Raw genomic sequence first — 20,399 nt, 5'->3', positions numbered from 1 at the left:
GAAAGATTTATGTCTGTTTGTCTGTGGTTATACGTAGAATTGCAGTACACAGAAAAAAAATCAATTCTCGTAATCGTGAATTTAGTTCACGAATGTGAGAACTACGAAGTTATTTATTCATGAGTATGGTGCATTTGCACTATAAACGTGAATATATTCCTTGGTGGTTCTCGCATTCGTGAGTTTAGTTCACAATTTAGTTCACGATTTCGAGAATTGATTTTTTTTTCGTGTATAGACGTCGAAAGCCTAACATATTTCAAAATAAAAACATATTTGGGACTTAAAAGAATGATGAACATATTTCTTCTAGTTTTTGGAAAAAATAATCGACGCCTCATGCTAACTTGTCTTACGTCGCTTTTTGACGTTCCGAGAAAAACGCGTTTCAATGTTTGACTTTGACTAAACAAAAACGAGAGCACGCGATGTAAACAATAACAAACACGTTTTGTGTGGTAGATCATTCTGTGCATCGTCCTGAAGTTTGGTTGAATTTGGTTGCTAGAGTCCCGAGTTATAACTAAAAATGTTTACGGTAGTCGAGCTCGTTCCTGTGTCAAACGCGTTCTGACCAGAAATCCCTTTGGCCAATTGTCGCACTTAGGGGAAATTCTCGTATGTTTGGCAGGTTAAGCACTCGGTCCTAACTCCATCCCATTTGCTGTTTTTCACTATTCAAACAACTAATTTTGCAAAACTTTTGATAGAAACTTGCTTGCTCACTTCTTATTGAGCTATTTATCACTCGATTTCAGTTGAAACGCTTTTAATTAGCATTAATTGAATGTCAAAGTTTTGACCTGCTAACATTAGAGGCACGCTGGAATTAGATGCTGTTCCCCTACATCGATTTTTGAGGCTGTGTCAAGATAGCACGATCTGGGATGGGATAAACAAAGAGGAAAAAACCTATTGTCAAACTAAACCACTTTCAACATGGCCGCTTCTGTCAACCTAAACCAGTCCTTTCTTAAAAGGAGAAAATGAGAAGTATTGTAATTTGAGTTGAAAAAAAATTAAACAATTTTAAATCAATTTCACAAATAATTGTAAATTGCATTAAAAGATTGATCTAAATATTTTCAATTAAAAGGAATTTATTTCTATAGTACACCGAATGTCAACTTATCAACATTTTCATTTTGAAAAACAATACATTTCATGAACTGACTATTCTTTTGCCCATTTAAAACTATTGTTATTTTTTTGCGCGAAACATAGAAATTTCATCTAGATTGAACAATATTAAACCTGTGTTTCCCGTGAAATTAAAATGTTGCGTGAAGAAACAACATCGTAGAACTGGATTTAAAAGATTTATTAACATTCTGTGCGTAACGGGACAACGACAGGTGCAGATTTATAGATAAGAAAAAACTTCCCCTCCCATTTAATGACTTGCAGGCTTTTTTGGATTTTTTTTAGATTGAAGTAAGTAAACGCATTTGAATCCCTGGGCTTTGTCATAATGAGTGTCATAGGTTTGATGCTTGTTTGCCAAAGAGTATGATTTGATTCGATGTGGAATTAAAATCGAAGTGTTCAGTATATTGCTGAAGCTTCCATTTTTACACATGGACACCACTTCATGCTGCGAGAACCCACTTTGGCGCAGTCTCAGGGCTTAATCGATGGTCGGTAAGCTGTCATCGAGACAAGAATGTTCTCCGATAGTGGAAATATCACATTTGTACAATGAACCGCTACATATGTGATTTTTCCCTATCTTAATGTGGGTGTCAGGTTAAGATGCGGGTTTTTTATTTTTTTATTTTTTTTATTTAGTTTTTTAAATTAGTTTTTGTAGAATTTAGGATTTTTACTATAAATATCAACTTGTTATACTTTGCCTTTAGTTATTTAGGGACAAAATTAGTAACAGTGAATTTAGTAATTCTATCAGAATCGGTGATTTTCATTCAAGTAGCATAAAAACCATTATGATTTGTCAAAATTTTCGTAGAGTCTCGATCAATCAACAGTGAAATGATATCGGACTAAGTTCGTTGATCTGTTGAACTAACGGTTGTCGGATTATGATTGTATCGACCATTGTTGCGAATCGAGGATCTACTGGAATTATGACGATGGATAACACACAACTGTGCATTTATTCTAGAGTCAGATCCATACAGCGTCATTGTTTATTTGGTCGAAGTGTACTAATTCATTGGCAGATCTGATTCTAGTTGTAATGTACGACAAAACTACTGACGGACGTGACAGGACGAGGGCCCAGTTTAGAGGTTTCGACATCAACGATGTGCGGCTGGATCACCCTCCCAAAAAAAAAAAAAAGTAAGTAAACGCATTTGAATCATATTGCATTTTTCAAATCCTAATGAAAATTAAAAATCTTTCATTTAAAAAAACACATTAAAAATTGAAGAAGTGAACATTTTTTGACTCGTCGTGATCGTATCGTATCATTTACCTCGAGCGTGACCTCGAGTCATCTTTGATTTGCCAACCATTTCTAGTTATTTGTATCCGGCAGCTCCTTATGAACGGATCCACCGTAAAACGATGGAACATAAACTCAGGATTCTCCACCCACGTCCAACCGCAAATTTTAATTAAAAAAGAAACCTGCGAGAAAAACTAAACAACATTTCAACCAAAGAAAAAGTCATTCGCATGCTTGAGCACTGAGTTGAAAAACATCATCAAGAAAATTTGAATGGTCAAGCTATTTGAATCACAGATTGCTTGATATTTGTATTCGAACACGAATTTTCTTGCAAAAAACAGAAGAAAATACAAACGTAAACATTCAAAAAGAAGACTCTATTCAGCCGTCCCGTCCCAGAGCACGATAAGGTTGAAACGTCATATGAAGAGTGACAAAAATGCACGGAGTTTTTTCGGTTTTTATGGAATATCTCAGGATTGAAATCAAATTTTGAAAATCTATGAAGGTCAAAAAGTGAGGCATTGAAAGCTGCACAAAATTCTTAACTCAATTTGGCCCAAAATCGACTTACGACAAGTTAGCACGACAGCGACGAAATAATGATGATTGGAATTGGGAATGCATGGTATAAGTTTTTCAAAAAAAATATAAACTTTAAAATTATAACACAGCCAAACAGACGTAAATCATGTTATAATTTCATCAACAGTTAATTTACCTTTTTATCAGTGCAAAGTTTTGACATTTTGAGGGCTTTATTCATCAGATGATGTTTAATTGCCTCGACCCTTGTTCTGAGTGCATAAACTTTGAAAAATATTTACAACGGCCTAACTTGTTTTTTTAAATTGTCATCATGAGGCTTTTCCCGCTGAAAGTTTTGAATGATATACAACCTGTCACAAGCCGCATGTTACGAAGAAAATTACACCATCATTCCCGCTGATTTATTGCGCACACTTTTCCAGGATTTTCCAGACACCGATTCGTGAACGACCTTCGTAATTAACGGTCCTGCAGGGCCGTGTTTTTATGGCCACCTTACACTCGCACAATTTATGTAACAATCATTCCCACGCTCATACTCACCATATCACTGTTGTTGTGACGCAGCAGGATAGCATTGCCGTACAGCAGCGTCCGGTGGCCGGAACCGGTTCCCTTGCCCTTGTTGTTGGGGTAGGAGGACAACGGGGGTCGGACAATGGCGGAGGAAGAGGGGGAAGAAGAAAAAGAAGATAAATAGTTAATAAATTTAGTGTAGCGTGTTCGCACGGTTAGCACACGTTTGCTTCATCTCATCTCATCATCTCACGTTACAAAGCGTCAGGTTAGAAAATGTGTTCAATTATTTTCTTACTTTGGTGTGTGTTTGTGTGTGTAAATTGGATTAAACTGTGAATCCCAAGTCTGGTAAATGTGACATTCGCATAACTGTGAGTTAAAGGCATTCCAGGCATATTTGTGCTAGTGGTAGTAAGAGTTTGTAGTAGTAGTAGTAGTAGTTTACATTCGCCGCGCATTCCGCGTTTTCTATTCTATACATATTGTACGGAAAGGAGGGAGCACATCCAGTGTTGCTAGTGTGACTTATTTTTATATTATTGTGTCGTTTGCTTAAATATTTTATTTTTGGCAGCTCAAGGTTGCGCACATTCAACGGAAATCTTAAGTCTAGCGGAGAGATAGAAGAGCTCAACATTGAATTCACGCGATTCTTACATAGGGTTTTCTTGGTAGCTCAATTTTGTGTGTGTAGAAAAATTAGTTTTTACAAACGCCAGTTTACGTGTGTGTGTGTGTGCGTGCGTGCGTGCATTTCGAAAACCGGTTCAAGATATCACACAACTCTTTGAATTGAACGGATTGAGTGTAAAGTTTTGTTTTATGTTCACTGATGCAAAAAAAGGGTGGAAAACTCGAATCTTTAAACATGAAAAGTTCCATGCAAAAGTGGCTGTCGCATGCCACCAGCCACTTTGCCATCAATCTCTTGTCCCGTCGAGAGTTGCTGCAGGTGGATTAGATTGTCACGGCACGACATGCTGTCAGGATAAAGTTTTTTTTTATTCCTTGCCTTTCTGCAAGGCTAGTAGGGTTCTTTGCAGGGGTTTAAGGTTCTGGTGCGGCGGTTCTTTTTTTTCATTTTTTCGAAGGATTCTTTTGTGAGTGTTTTCAGCAATCGATTTGGCTTTGGGGTTGAAGGGTTTGGTGCAATTTCGTGTAACAAGTTGAACGGCGCGTTAAAGAAAAATTTTTCAAAAGAAATAATCAAAATTGATAAATTTCAAAATATAAAAAAAAACTTGCAATATCATGCATGATAATTTCATGACATTTTTTTTCTCTCTCGATAGATTCACCGCTTGCAAATCAAAGGGAGGAGGTATGAAAAAAAGATGACAGCCACCGCCGTATCGTGTCACGTCGTGATGCATCCCGTCTCGAAAAATGATGCGAGCTAGTGTAGCATGCAGCAGTGACAAGCAAATTGCATTATTTTTACAGGGTGTCACCGGTGTGGACCGTCTTTGAGAAGTGTTCTGGTAAGGAGATTTTTTACATTAAAAAAAAGTTGTATTGTTGTTTAGATGTCAAACATTTTTGAACGATATTAGGACCTCATTTTTTTGTGGCACTCCCTACAACGTTGTACAGATCCGTAATGCTATGCTATGCTATGCTAGATTAGATCAGGTGAGGCTGTGTTTGAATGCAGAATTTTTGAGCGACAAAATATCCTTATTTTTTCAAAAAACACAAAAAATCTATAACGAATTTCAACCAACTTTTTAAAACGAATCAGAATTGAATAAGCAAAAGTTAAGAAAATTTACCCAAATCGCCACATCGGCGACTATTGGCCGCAGTTGGAGCAGAAGCCAGAAAAAAAATCATGTCACACCGTATTCAAAACCCCGGGGCCACTCGAGCAGAGATCGTCTGTGAATGTTAATGCTGTAAGTTTCTCGCGGGGAGGGAAAAACGGGGGGATTTGGTGCAATTTTCCCATGATTTTTTTGTTGTTTTTTTTGTCCGCTAGAGCAGGCAGAGTGCCTTCAGCGAACCGTGGGGTTTTCTGCTCCCAGGGGTGTGCTCTAAAAGCAAAGTTCTCTTCTTTTTTTCGTGTCGTCTACAAGGTCTGAAAGGATCGATTTTTGGTGGGATTATCCTACTCGACGTTTCTGTGGGTTTTCCGAGGTATGATTTATCACTCTCGAAGGCTAGCTCGGGATTGGGTGCGAAAAATGGAGTGTGAGTAATTTGACGATAATCCTTGTTTGCAGCTTATTAAATGCAAAAAATAATATCAATTTTTCCATCTGATGTTGGAACTTTTGAAGCTTTTTCATTGAATAGGTGCGTTGAGAATAAAACAAAAAACATAAAATTATTGATCAAGTTTCAAAGAGAACTTGAACGCAAATAAAAAATCTCAAGAGAACGCAAAAAAGCAAGAGAGCAATTCTCTACGGAATCGTTTTTTTTTTAATTTAATTTTTGTATTTTTTTTTTAGGTCGCACACGCCAGCTTCGATGACATTGAAGGGCCCGGCGTCGGGCTCCAATGCATACTAATATGTGTTCTGGGGTGATGACACTGATGAGCCTAACGGCTCAATCTGGAAGTTTCCAACTTCCGTTTGGTTGTCGAATCCCGGTGAGTTTGTTCAAAGAAAAAGTTTGTTCTTTTGGTGTCAGGCTCAGTCCTGTTTTTTCGTGTTATTTTCCGTCTCTTTTGTGTCGCTGTTCGAGTGCATGGGGTGATTGGTCATTATAATTAAACAATGGCATCAGCAGTGCGGTGCTTGTGGGACGCGCAGTCCTGTTTTTTTTTTGTGTTATTTTCCGTCTCTTTTGTGTCGCTATTTGTGTACACTGGATTGGATTTCTTCTTCTTCTTTTTTCATTTATTTTTTGTTCGCGCGTTCGTTGGCCGATGAATTTTATTTTTGTTCTCTTTATATAGGTTTAGATAGAAAAGATTCGATTTGTGTTTTTTGAGACAAGCAAGTCGTATTGCTGGATTAAGTCCTTTCCATATCATCGAGGATCGGAAGGCACGTCGACGGATATGTTTTAAGGCTTATGATATAAAATAATTTTAATGAATGAAGCCCTTCCTACATCACCGTTGATCGGAAGGCACGCCGACGGAGAATTTCTGGAGAATCGCGGTCGAATTAATACTATATTTAAATCCCTAGCCGGCTGCCTAAGATTTTTAAAATTTCAACCGATAAACAAATTGCTCATGGTCGCATCACCTACCACAATGAATCCTGACCTCATACCCATCTTACTAACCCCTCAAAACTCATGTGATACTTTGTCGGAGACGCAGTCGATTTGGCGGTCCCATCACTCAAGTATCGGACTAACATTCCCATCCACTTCCCCGTGTCTTACCACTGGTCGTGGCCGGCGTCGGTATTGATCAGCATGATAGGGATCTTTTAAAATTGCGAAGGGGTGATGATTGGTTCCTACTTTTCATCTGTGGTCCACGGAGCAATTTTTGGGGGTCCTGGTCAATAACGAAGTTGCAGCTACGGGTAGACACCAATGCTATGCTATGCTAATTTAATTTTTGTATTTTTTAATCCGGCTGAAATTTTTTTGATACCTTCGGTATGCCCAAAGAAGCCATTTTGCATCATTAGTTTGTCCATATAATTTTCCATACAAATTTGGCTGCTATCCATAAAAAACTGATATTTGGAAATTTTAAAATCTGTACCTTTTGAAGGATTTTTTTGATCGATTTGGTGTCTTCGGCAAAGTTTTGGTTTGGATAAAGACTACACTGAAAAAAAGTGATACACGGTAATTTTTTTTTGATTTTTTATTTAACTTTTTGTCACTATAACTTGATTTTCAAAAAAACACTATTTTGTTTTATATTTTTTGGGGGACATAAAAAACCAACTTTTCTGAAATTTCCAGGTTGTGCAAAATTTTTTTGACCGAGTTAGGAATTTTTGAATCAATACTGATTATTTCTAAAAAAATCAACCTCATTTTGCGATGTAAAATCAAATTTGCAATCAAAAAGTACTTCAGTGAAATATTGATAAAGTTGACCGTTTTCAAGTAAAAGCCATTTTTAGGTAACTTTTTTGAAAATAGTCGCAGTTTGTCATTTTATTTTATTAGTGCACATGTTTGCCCACCTTTGAAAAAATATTTTTGAAAAGCTGAGAAAATTCTCTATACTTTGCTTTTTTGAACTTTGTTGATACGACCCTCAGTTGCTGAGATATTGCCAAGCAATGGTTTAAAAACAGAAAAATTGATGTTTTCTAAGTCTCACGCAAAAATCCCACCATTTTCTTTAGTCGATATCTCAGCAATTAATGGTCCGATTTACAATGTTTAAATATGAAACATTCGTGAAATTTTCTGATCTTTTCGAAAACAATATTTTCAATAAAAAACAAGACTAACATTTCAAAAGGGTTAAACATTCAATATTACGCCCGTAATTACGGGCGTAATATTGAATGTTTAACCATTTTGAAATGTTAGTCTAGATTTGAAAATTTTGATAATATTTTTTACGAAAAGAATCGGAAAATTTCATTCATTCTCAGGCACAGTGGTCATTTTTTTCAGGCACAGTGGTAGTATTTGCATAGTTTAACATTGAAAGTCGGATCATTAGTTGCTGAGATATCGACGTAAGAAAATGGTGGGTTGTTTTTGTGAGACTCAGAAAACATAAATTTTCCTGTTTTTAAACTTTTGCATGGCAATATCTCAGCAACTAAGGGTCGTATCAACAAAGTTCATAAAAGCAAAATATAGAGAATTTTTTCAGCTTTTCAAAAATATTTTTTTCAATAGTGGGCAAACATGCACACCAAAAAATTTGGAATTTTACATTTGACGTGATCGTATATTAAACCTAATACCAAAACATGTAATCGTATATTTGATGTAAAATTATGTTTATTTTGACGTAAACTGATGAAATTCTCGTTGGAATACCATAACTTCATGCGAAACCAAAAATTACATTACTTATAACCCAACTTCACGTTTTATTTGATGCACATAACTGGAGCATCAAATTTGATGTAATTTTACATCAAACGAAACCTAATTTCACGAGCTTCAGCCGTTACACTTTTGTCTGAGTGACGAAACGTCAAAACGTTCGCCATGTTTGACGCCGCAAAAAATATTGTTGCATCAGCGTTTTTCGTCAAGATTATCTTAATTTTTTTTCTTTACTGGTCTGGACCTGCTTTCGGCACTCAAATCAATGAGAAAGGTAAGTTTAAGCATTATTGAGGTGGCCAAATAGATCACTAATAGTTTTGACGTTTTCCGTTTCGTTGCGGTTTGTCGCAGGTTGCCGAAATCATCGAGCTCAAAGAAAAAATCGGCGATGTTCCAGTTCCAGTTCTGTCCACTGAAGAGGATTTTCCCGGATTGGACCAAAACCGTAGTGCCCAAGAAGTAAGTTCCTTCAAGCATGGCAACATCTCCAGTTGTGTGGCCAACACACTCCAAACGGCATGCCGGAAAGTTTGTAATGAAACAAAGCCATAGATGAAATTTCAGTGAAAATGCGAGGAAGAAAAATAAAGTGAAAATGCGAGGAAGAAAAATAAGACGATTTGTGACTGTGAGTGAAATTGTGTGATGAATTGAAATGTGTTGCAATAAAACCATAAACATCAGATAAACAAACGTTTCTTTTTATCCAACAAGATTCCTATTAGAATCATTCTCCACCAAACAATATGTCAATGTAATTTTACACGAACTTGGAAGATTGTTGGTCGTGTAATTTTACGTCTTATTTAACACAAATTTAGGTCTGATTAGATGCTCCAGTTATGTGCATCTAATTTGACCGAAAATTACACGTTTTTTTCTTAGTGTGTGTGCACTAATTGAAAAAATGAAAAATTGCGACTGTTTTCAAAAAAGTTACCTAAAACTGGCTTTAATTTGAAACCGGTGCACTTTATCAAAATTTCACTTATGTACTTTTTGATTGCGAATTTGATTTTACATCAAAAAAGAAAGTTAAAAAAATTTTGAGACCAATATTTCGATTTTTTGAAAAAAAAAACAAAATTGATTAAAAAATTCATGACTCGGTCAAAGATTTTTTACACAACCTGGAAATTTCAGAAAAGTTGGCCCCAAAAACATATCAAATAATAAAAAAAATATTAAAAATTGTGTTTTTTTGTAAATCAAGTTTTAGTGACAAATAGTTAAGTTAAAAACCACCACATTTTTTTACCGTGTATAATTTTTTTCAGTGTAGTCCTTATCCGAAAGCTACAACTTTGCCCAAGATACCAAATCGATCAAAAAATTTCTTCAGAAGATACAGATTTTTTGAAATTTCATACATCATTTTTGTATGGACAGTTGCCAAATTTGTATGGCAAATTAGATGGACAAACTAATGATGCAAAATGGCTTCTTTGGGCATACCAAAGGCACCAATAAAGTTTCAGACAGATTAAAAAATACAAAAAAAAAAAAATCAAATGACCGAAATCTGAGAGAATTGCTCAAGAAAGGTTTCTCTGATTCACTTCCATTGTATTTCTTTTAAAGTCGTCGACATTTTCCAGAACTTTTGAAGCTTAATAAAAATAATTGTTAAAACTTTTTATCCCCGCGTTAAATAAAATGTAATAACATCAGGAAGTAAAAATATTATCTTCAAATTTTTTTTCACAAAGCACATTCCTCAGTTTGTATGTGTTTTTTACCCATATAAATTTTAGCAAATTTATGTATTTTATTTTAGATTTTAAATCGACTTTTATCAGCTGCTTTCACAAGGACATTGCCCTAATCAGAATGCAAATTTATTCAATCCTTTTTATCGCACAAACAATGCTTACTCTAATGTAGACAATGAATTTTATGAGCGTTTCATGTGTCCACATTGTGGACCGTTCGCTGCCTCTCTGGTGAGCTACATTTTGAAACAGAGTTCCCAAATGAACCGGTTAGGCTAGGTTCACCTATAAACTTGGTTCGGCTTAAGCCTCAATTTGTGGTTCAATCCTGGTTCAGTGAACCATGAACCATGGCTTAAGCCAGGCTAACCAGGCTAATGAGAACCATAGGAATAATGCACTGTGTAACAAATATTAGAGTGTAGCAATGTTACAATGTAACATTCATTATACCGTAACATCCGTTACACCGTAATATGATTACACCGTAACATTGTTACACCACAACATTCGTTACACCGTAACATTGTTACACCGTAACATTTTTACACAGTAACATTATTACACCGTAACATTGTTACACCATAACATTGTTACACTGTAACATTGTTACACCGTAACATTGTTACACCGTAACATTGCTACACCGTAACATTGTTACACCGTAACATTGTTACACCGTAACGTTGTTACACCGTAACATTCGTTACACCGTAGTTTGGTTACACCGTAACATTGTTATACCATAGCAGTGTTACTACGTAACATTGTTACACCGTAGTTTGGTTACACCGCAACATTTGTTGCATCGTAGTTACGGTATAACAATGTTACGGTGTAATCATATTACGGTGTAACAATGTTACGGTGTAACAATGTTACGGTGTAACAATGTTACGGTGTAACAATGTTACGGTGTAACAATGTTACGGTGTAACAATGTTACGGTGTAACAATGTTACGGGTTAATGAATGTTGCGGTGTAACAATGTTACGGTGTAACGAATTTTGTGGTGTAATAATGTTACGGTGTAATCATACTACGGTGTAGCGAATGTTACGGTTTGAGCATACTACGGTGTAACAAAGCTTGCCGTTTAGCCTAACATTCTTTGATCAGGTTCAAGCCAGGTTCAAGCCAATGGTTCATTTTGGCTAGCCTCGCCTGGTTTGAACCAAATGAACCATGGCTCACGGCACTCAGTGAGCCTGAGCCGACGGTGCTTGCCGACGTGTGGTGTGAACCTGAACCAAAAAAATGAACCTAGCCTAGCCGATGGCTTAGGCTCGTGGGAACACTGTTTTGAAAAGATACTTGAAACTACTGGTCGAGGGTAACGACACTCGGGGGGGTTTTCGCCTTTTGTGCAAATTTGTGTGTTGATGAAAATAGGCTTCCACTATGGCGGATAGTGTCATGCTACTTTTTTCCTATTGTTTGATTAACCACAGACAAACAGATCGGAAATTTGAATTTTTGTTTTTTTTTCTCTCAAAGATATTTCGAAAGTCCGCTTGTCTGTGGTCTCAACTCTGTACACAAGGATGTTTGCGAGCCGAGGACGGCGCAACTCAAGGATTAAAACCGCTCCAGCTCTCTGTTGTACGCTGTTCAAGGACGTGCGCCACTGTCATTGTCACTGGCGCTTGTTTGTGTGAGTGTGTGTGGATAGTTCGCCAGTTTTCGAGGAGCAAACTTTGACATTCAGAAACAAAGAGCGGTTAGACTTGCTTCAAAGCAAATTTGTAGAGTTTTTGTGTTTGTGTTTTTTTAACTTTCGTTTTTTCAGGCACAGTGGTAGTATTTGCATTCTTTGGTTTCATTCCGCACAGTTTCAACAAAGGTTTTGAGAGGAAAACACTTAAAAATGACAAAAAAAGAAGGAGTTCACATCACAAACACGGCGGCGTTCACAAGAGACAGACGGGGAGAGGAAGAAAGAAAGTAAAAGTTAGAAAGAAACGAATTTTGAAAACCATATCAAACAACATAACAAAAGAAAAAGGAGATGAAAAGAGAATAAAAACAAAAAAAAAGTAGAGAAAGAAGAAAATAAAAAGAGTAAAAAACACCAAATTCAACCAATTGAAAATGAAAGAAAGTAAAAACTAAAGAAACAAACAGAATTTTACAGTAAAAAAAAACAGACAGATTTTGCTTGCTCAGAACGTTTTGGTTTTTGATTGGATTGGGGTTTTTGCTTGCGGGATGAAATCTGGTACCATTTTCTGTAGTGGCGGACTGAAAGTGTGTACTTACTACCGACTCATTGCCCTGGAATTAAGAGAGAAAGAGAGAAGAAGAAGAAGCCAGACGGTGTGGTTGGATGAAATTTTGCTGCTTGAACATTTTGTGGTGTGAATTGTAATTTTTTCTATTCTTTATGGGTTAGCTGACGTATAATTAAGCTGTACAATTTACATTTTATCATGGTCCTAGCGTAATCGCGTGACAGCTTAGTTTTACTGAGTAACGTCTAGTAAGGGGTTTTAAAATTAGGAGCACTTAAATTTTTATGGAACTTTTAACAAAACTCCCGTCAAACACGTCAAATATTGCACAAAGTAAAATCTAAAACCAAAAACTAATTTGATCTAATAACATCTTCTTGACGACCTTCAAAACATTCCACCTGTTTGCAGTCAGTACGAGTGTGTGTGCCATTTTTACGACCACTTGGGGATCGACCTCCCCAAAAGCTTGCCTCCCAACCTAACCGACATAACTTTGTCTTTTCTGGACCTTTTTTTCGTTTCTACCGTGAACAAAACATAACCTCACCGTCGTCGCAGGTCCCTGCCAAAAAAGGTATTTTGCCGTTCGCAGCCATTTTCACGGTTATTGTCGGATAAGTTACGACCACCGACGTCGACCCAACGACGAAGGTCTAAAAACATTGACTGTATATGGGAGTGTGTGTAAAAGATGAACATATGGGACCTTTTTGGGTCTTGTTTTTTTTTTGGTTGAAGGAGGAGGAGAGCTAAGCCGTCAAAAAACAAAAAGCAAAAAGAAAAGCACGGCACTCAACGTGTAAAAAACATGTAGGAAATGGCTCAATAATAAAACTGATAACAATATCAATACGTTGCTCGATGTCGCGTAATCTTATCTTGGTGTATAAAGGTAACGATTGTCAAGCTTGTGTTGTGGATTTATGTGAGGAGTCCGGTTCCTGTATTGTATATTAACCAAATTTCTACAAGTTGGCGTTTTCGTTGGTCGTTGAGGTTTTTAAAATATTGTTTATCAAAAGGATCAAGGGCAAACATATTTGGCAGTGTTGCCAACTATTTGAAAAATCTTAAATTTGTACCTGTACCTTAGAAACCAAAGGTTCTTTAAAGCTTCACAGAGAAAAATATAAGAAAAATTTGTGAATGAAATTAATAATTCTAACAAAATCAAACTTTGAATGGCTTTACCTCTACATCTTTATCAATATTTTTGTAAATTACTTAAGCATGAATAAATTGAGTTTTGTAAGTGACCTTTTTTCAAAGTTTCCAAAAAATATTATAAAAAAATGGCGCCACTGCAAATATATTTAGCCCTTGCTCAAAAACTATCTTTTCTATCTTATAAAACAAATCGAATATTTTAAATTATAAAAATCCGCTAAACGTTCTTTCGAGCTATTAATTATCGAAAAAGGCGTAATTTTCCTAATTTTCTAAATTTGAGATGCGTCGAGACAACTATTTCCTGATTTTGTGTGAGTTGATAGAGAATGACTCTTAACGAATCGAAAGATTATATTTGAATGTTATTTCATGTTAAAATTGTTCCGAATTTGTGGGGTAACTGTTAGAAAAATCTGAGCAATGTTATGTATTTTAAATTTTCAAATTATATTTTGTAATGTCATGTTCAAATTACGTTCAATTAACCATTCCTACTAAAAGTGTATTGAAAATGTTTCTTCTGTAAACTGCGTCTAAAATCCATAGTTGATCCATCGAAAAAATGTTGTCTTGTCAAAAAAAATTTTTGCATTAAAATGAAGAAGTGATCAGAAATGGTTGTGTTGACATAGGGCTTTAGTACCAAGTTGAAAAACTAATACAATAGTCAATAGCTAAAGAAAAATTACTGAACCTTCCCCGAAGAAAGTCCAGTTTCAAATTGCTGTATCTTTTGCCATGAGCAAGAAGCACCGTAGATTCTTTGGGAAAGTTTTAGCAAATTTTCTCAATAGGGTTCTAAAGCCCTATGTAAAATTTTATATGCAATTTTTGATAACTTTTTTCTTTTTAATGCGAAACAATAAATTGTCAAGACATTTTACGATTGTTTCAAGTAGGATGCTTTCTGCGGTCGTACTATGCGTCATTGTAATCAGGAAAATAAACTTTATCGTTGTGAACAATAATATCACCAATTGAAGCTAAATTTTAGGGCTCTATTGAACGCTATTGTAGTAGATTTGCAATAGGAAAAAAACAATTCTTAAATTGCTGATATTATTGTTCACGAAGGTAAAGCCTATTTTCCTGAGAACCTTTGTTCGACCACATTAGATGAATTTTTTTAATTAATTTTGAAAAGTTTATTTCGCGGCCATTCGTGACAGAAGATTATCTTACCATTGTTGATCCTTCGTAACATGTTGTCTGGTATTTTTTTTGCATTAAAATAAAAAAAAAATATTCAGAAATGATTTGTAAACGTGATTTGAACCGTTGTACTTAAAAATTAGCATAGGGCTTTAGGACCCTATTCGCAGAAAAATGAAAATTATAAAAATCAAATAACCTACATCCTCTTTAATCATCTACCCTTTAACCTTAACTTGATTATCGAAGTCTAATGAATTTCGTTTCCTACAAATAAGAAACATTATACATATACTCTGTGAATATTCTATTCTAGTGGGTGTAGTGTATCACATTCGTAAGTGGTGGTGCAGTTCGTGATTTTAAGGAGGTGTTTTTTTTTTTCATTCTTTCACACACTACTACTCTTGTTGTGTGCATCATCACTTCAAATCTTCAACCATGTGTGTTTATTGGCGTGTGACTAATTTTAGTATTCTCAGAAAAAAATAATCTTTATACTTTGTTGGCTCACTTCAAACGGCCACGTTGGCAGTTTTTTGCGCGAGGTGGTTGTGGTGGTAGTGAAAGTTGCCCTAGTAGTGGTAACAGTGAACCCCTTGGGTACTTACGGTTTCGGAACCGGCGGCCGTGACCAGCTCCTGCAGGGCACGCACCGAGAGGGCCTGCTCGATCACGAACACGCACTGCGATAGGTCCGGCGGGATGTTCTTGTCGGCGATGTTCTCGAGGAAGCAGTGCCGGTTGCCGAAGCCCTCGGCCGCCAGGCAGACACGCTCGCCGGTTGCCGTGCAGGACAGACAGACCATGTCTTCCTGTGTGGTGGAGAGGGGAGAAAGAAGAGAAAAGGAGAACAGGAAGTCATTAGCAGTGGATCGTACAATGAGAGTTGGGTTTTTTTTTGGAAAAGTTCGTAAGGGACCATCCATAAACCACGTGGTCACTTTTTTGAAATCTCAGACACCCACGTGTTAGACCCGTTAGACGTGTAGTAGACGTGCCACAAGAAATGACTAGAGAGCCTATATGGAGAGGCGAAATGTCACTCTCAGGGTTCCAATCGAACTGTCAAAACGGGGTTCCAATCGAGCAACAAGATCATGCAAGAACAAGGTTGGAATCAATTTAAAATAATTTTGGTAATAAAACGAGACTTATAACAACCACAAGTATTGTAAAACTGTCGTTGATAATAATCTGATAGTTTTTATTACGTTTTTGCTTGTTCGGTACAATAAAAGTGCCAGCACCAAAGAAAAACTACAAGTTTTTCAACCTTACATTTGAATGACTTTGGGTGTTTGAAATTTCTCCCAGAACATTTCATTTCCCTATGTAGGTCCCTAGAAATGACACGAGTGACGATTTCATAGCAAAACTTGTTTCTAAAAGCTTCAACGCGAACAATACTACAGGGTGGCCACTCAAGTCGGGAAATCGGGAAAAGTTGGGAATTCGCCAGATTCCGAGAAAAATCGGGAAAAAGTCGGCAATTTGTGATTTTTTTTGTCAAAAAGTCGGGAAATCCAATCGTACTTGTTTGAAAATTGAAAGACTGTTTGAAAAATAAAATGATTTCAACATTAGTTTGGCAGTTTTTTTGTGGTAAAAATATTCAGGGGTTGGACAAAATGATCGGGACAGGCAAGTTTTTGTCAAAATTGAAATGCTCATAACTTTTCGAAAAATTAACCGATTTTGATGATTCAAGAAGCAGGTGAAAGGGAAATTATTCCAGTTTTAGAAAATGGACTTTTACAAAATTGATTTCGAGGTCATGTCAAAAGCAAGTTTTTCTGCGGCGTGCCATTTTAGTTGTGGTGAGCTTTTTATTTAATTTTCAACGGAATTCAAAGCTTCCGGTTGCATTCGACTGGTTATTAGTTGTACTTTCAGGAAAAAAATATTGATTAAATAAAAAGCTCACCACAACTAAAATGGCACGCCGTTGCTTTTGAATGATTAACAGGTGGCCACGGAGTTTTCCATTTTCTAAAACTGGAATAATGGAATCATCAAAATCGGTTAATAAAAGTTAAGCATTTGAATTTTGACAAAAACTTGCCTGTCCCGATCATTTTGTCCAACCCCTGTATAATATAAAATTAAATTCATTCAAATTCATTTTCCAAATGCTTGATTTTATTTAAAGAAATGTGAGTATGGGTCAGTAACTGTAGATTAAGCTTTTGATTTTCATTTATTGATTTAATTTGATTGATTGAAAACATGCAAATTTCGAATAAACTCAAACGTTGTTCGTTTTAATAGAAAAATGAAAAACTTTTTTTAACATACTGAAAACAAATCGCAATAAAAAACAAGAAATCTTTGTTTAGGTTATAGTCTTATGATACTGGAATTTTTCAGTTATTAGTGGTGAGTTTTTTAGCAAAAACATAACAAATCGATAAGCGCTCAACTGACTAAAATAGTTATTTGACCTGGTCTTGCTAACTTTCAATCATGAGGCTCACTTTCGACAACTAAAACCGGCGTGGCCCCCCTTGACTCCGGCGCATCCGGGGGAAACAACCACCTCCTGAGAAATATCAAAATCCACACTCGCAGTTTCATTTGAAAACAAAACGAATGTTCATTTTCCAACCCCTGTATAAATATAAAAATTTCATTCAAAAATTTTAACCGAAATCTTGAAATATTTATTTAAAGAATAACTGTTGAGATATGGGTCAGAAAGGTAACTGTAGATTAAGCTGAATTTGATTTTCATTTATTTGATTTGAATTTTGATTGATTGAAAACATGCATTGAAATTTCCGAATATAACTTAAGCAAACGTTTGTTCGTTTTAATAAAGAATAAAAATGTATAACATGACTTTTTTACTGATAAACAAAATTCATTTTCAATAATTCGAATGATCTTTGTTGAGGTTATAGTCTTATGATACTGGATGATTTTCAAATCAAATTATAAAAAAAAAAACATTTATATACTGACAACTCAATAAATCAATGTCGATTCAATAATTTAAAATCCAAATTTACTAAATTAGACAAGGAACTTGGTATAACATCAAACAAATTCCAAGACATTTTGACATTATTTGAAAATAATAAAAAAATAATTAGGTTTAAAACGTTCTTTGATAGAAAAACTTGAAAAAAAAACTAAATTTAGAACAATATTTATTTTTTTAACGCTTAACTTTCCCTTTTCATTTCCAGTTATAACCGAACTACAAAAACTTTCTGTTTGGCGATTTTCCAAATAAAAATTATTTGTTTTGTTAAGGTATCAGTTGTTTTGGGAAGACAGGTTGTTTATGTTTTCTATCTGAATCGAAATAATGGGTGCTTCCTTTTCTGAAGTATTTTTTGAGAAATTTATTCACAAGTTTCTTCAGTTAAAATTACTCAAAAATTTTGTTCGATGGTTACTGTTGACTTTTTCATAAACAGTTTTTGATTCGAAAATATTCTTTAGGTAAGAACTCCCTGATATTTGAGGTTCTGTAAAAGTCGAGAATTTGAAAATGGGATTTGAGTGGGCACCCTGTAATTCAAAACATATTCACATTCGATTCGGCACATTCCATCAAAAATCAAACCACTCTAAATTATCATTCAAATATTGGTAGGAAAACTGTTTGGATTTTGTTTGTATTGACTTCCGGATATCTGTTGTTCGAGACACGTCGTTCAAATTGAATTCGTGGAAAATAATAATTGGCAAACAATGCAGTTAACCTACCGTCCGCAGAAATGAGACATCATCCTGCTCGGATCCTCCTTCCGCTTCCGCCATGGTTGCTGGCAGTCGTCCTGTCTGTTGCGCGCAGCTCTGCTACTCCGTTCCCTCTCTATCCTCGGAGGGCCGTTTCTGGTGTCCGGTTGCTTATTTCAAGGCCTCTCCACCGACAAAACGCCGGCGAAAAAAGAAAATAACGAACAAAAACTACGGACTTTCCCTAGCCGTTATTTCATGCGTCTTGGGAACTTTCAATTTTCAGTAAAATTTTATCTTTTAAATCACTTGTGGTTTTTAACAGTCGACATTCGTTTTTGCTTCGCAATTTTTGCGTTATTTAAGTGTATTTTAAGGGTCACAGTTAACTTGCTAATTAAAAACAAGAAAAACAACATAAAACAGGGAAATTGATCAAATCTAGATTACTTTTTCAAAACCACCAATGCGCCATGTGTTTCCTATGTACATAGGACCTTTTGAAAAAGTAAGCGAGAAATACGAGATTGATGATTAGGTAGAGCACGACGTGAAGTAAATTCTGAAAAAGAAAGAAAAAATAAATGTTAATACTCCGGTAAAACTAAGTAGAAAGTTTGGAATCCCTGCAAAATCACAAATGACCAAAACATAAATAGATGCTAACAATGTTAGAACACGATTCTACACGGAAAAAAAAAAAATCCCAAAATCGTGAACACTTATTCGTGAAATTGGGAACCACGAACAAAGTGTTCAAATTCCTTGGTTCCTTTTTGAAAATCGTACCATGGCAATATTGCAATATTTTGCAAAAGGTGGTGAACTAAAACAGCTTTGAGCAAGTAGCTTTTGCCTTTTTCATTGAGGTAAGGCTATGATTCTGTTCTTAAAATGAACTCATTTTTAAAGCTCGGAGACCCGCTTTCATGTATACCTATCAACTCAGAATCAAATACTTTTATCACTGGTTGGTTATTCCATGTATGATAGAGTAGCCCTTCTCGACTAATCTAATCACCTTACCGATCCAAACGTCCTGCTGAAAGCTCATAAATCTTCGTCCCAGAAAATATGGCCACACCCAGCGAGACGTGCTAAATTAACAAATTAGCTTGTGCCCCAACCTGACTTTTTGGGCAGAAATTTCGAGCGCTTAATTTGAGGCACGTTCCGGGGACAAGCTCCTCCCGCTCCGATTTCACGTGCCCAATTTTTCAATGCCTAATCCCTTAATGCTCTTTCCCGGGCTAGCCGCACACTTGCTAAATAGGAGTTGGGCTTTTCCAGTCCGCCCCCCCCCCCCATGATTGGGTGGAAAAGAATGGCTTTGCTGTAGACCCCCAGGCAAGCTTTTTTTGAACAGGTGCCAGACCGGATTCGCCACTTGTTGTCACGAGGCATTAGGAAACTGCGGTGGGAGACCTTCGGCTAAAGTTCTGTGCTTGGAGTGGGGCGCACACTGGCACGGATAGTCGGAAATTCAACTTTGTTTCAGAGCAATTTTGTAAATCATTATGTTTTTAACCGTTGTTCAAAATGCAGCATTTTGTTATGGAAAAGAAACAAGTCGCTTTGAAAAACGCTTTTTCAGAACAAAATAATCAGGGTGCAACCAGATTCACTTAAGCCATTTAATATAAAATATCGCAAGCTAGAGGATTTTATTGTAAAAAGTTGAATTGATACATAGTTATATCGCTTCGTAGAAATTGTCATGAGTTGAAGATATTACATTTTTAGCTAATATTGTAATACTGACTTTTCCTTTTTAGTATCCGGAAGCCTATTAAAAATAATACAGATTCTTCATTAAACTATACAAATATGTCCTTTTCGATTGTTTTTTCAATCAAGAGCTAGAGAGTCGAGTGTAAAACATATACAGTGGACTCTCTCGTTGGCGATATTGAAGGGACCGTCGAGAGCGAATATAGAATGAAAACTCAAAGCATGCTTTTTGAAGGGACTGGACAATTTATTGACAACTGGAGCAATATTGATAGGGACCATCCATA

At 36.0% G+C, this 20,399-nt stretch overlaps 1 protein-coding gene and 1 long non-coding RNA gene across 26 annotated transcripts in view; one reads left to right on the top strand and one right to left on the bottom strand.

The window, feature by feature from the left end:
* Positions 1–20,399, bottom strand: part of LOC6032343 (ryanodine receptor) — a 60,306-nt gene that overhangs the window by 26,551 nt on the left and 13,356 nt on the right. For 14 of the 25 annotated variants that reach the window (XM_038252389.1, XM_038252397.1, XM_038252395.1 and 11 more), the window contains exons 2-4: positions 18,409–18,774; positions 15,303–15,506; positions 3,506–3,583 (exon numbers count right to left, since the gene is read on the bottom strand). In XM_038252389.1, the coding sequence (XP_038108317.1) occupies positions 3,506–3,583; positions 15,303–15,506; positions 18,409–18,462 (336 nt within the window). In that variant the 5' untranslated portion in view covers positions 18,463–18,774. Of the gene's footprint in view, positions 1–3,505; positions 3,584–12,394; positions 12,410–15,302; positions 15,507–18,408; positions 18,775–20,399 lie in introns of all 25 variants that reach the window. The other 11 variants (XM_038252386.1, XM_038252392.1, XM_038252383.1 and 8 more) reach the window with 2 other exon arrangements.
* On the top strand, positions 11,639–12,140 carry LOC119766757. Its single transcript, XR_005277109.1, has 2 exons — positions 11,639–11,855; positions 11,925–12,140. It is a non-coding gene; the product is annotated as an uncharacterized LOC119766757 (long non-coding RNA).

Source organism: Culex quinquefasciatus, chromosome 2 (assembly GCF_015732765.1).
Source record: "Culex quinquefasciatus strain JHB chromosome 2, VPISU_Cqui_1.0_pri_paternal, whole genome shotgun sequence".
NCBI lineage: Eukaryota > Metazoa > Arthropoda > Insecta > Diptera > Culicidae > Culex > Culex quinquefasciatus.
Note: the sequence above shows the minus strand (reverse complement) of the source record. Positions and strands in the feature narration are given on the sequence as shown.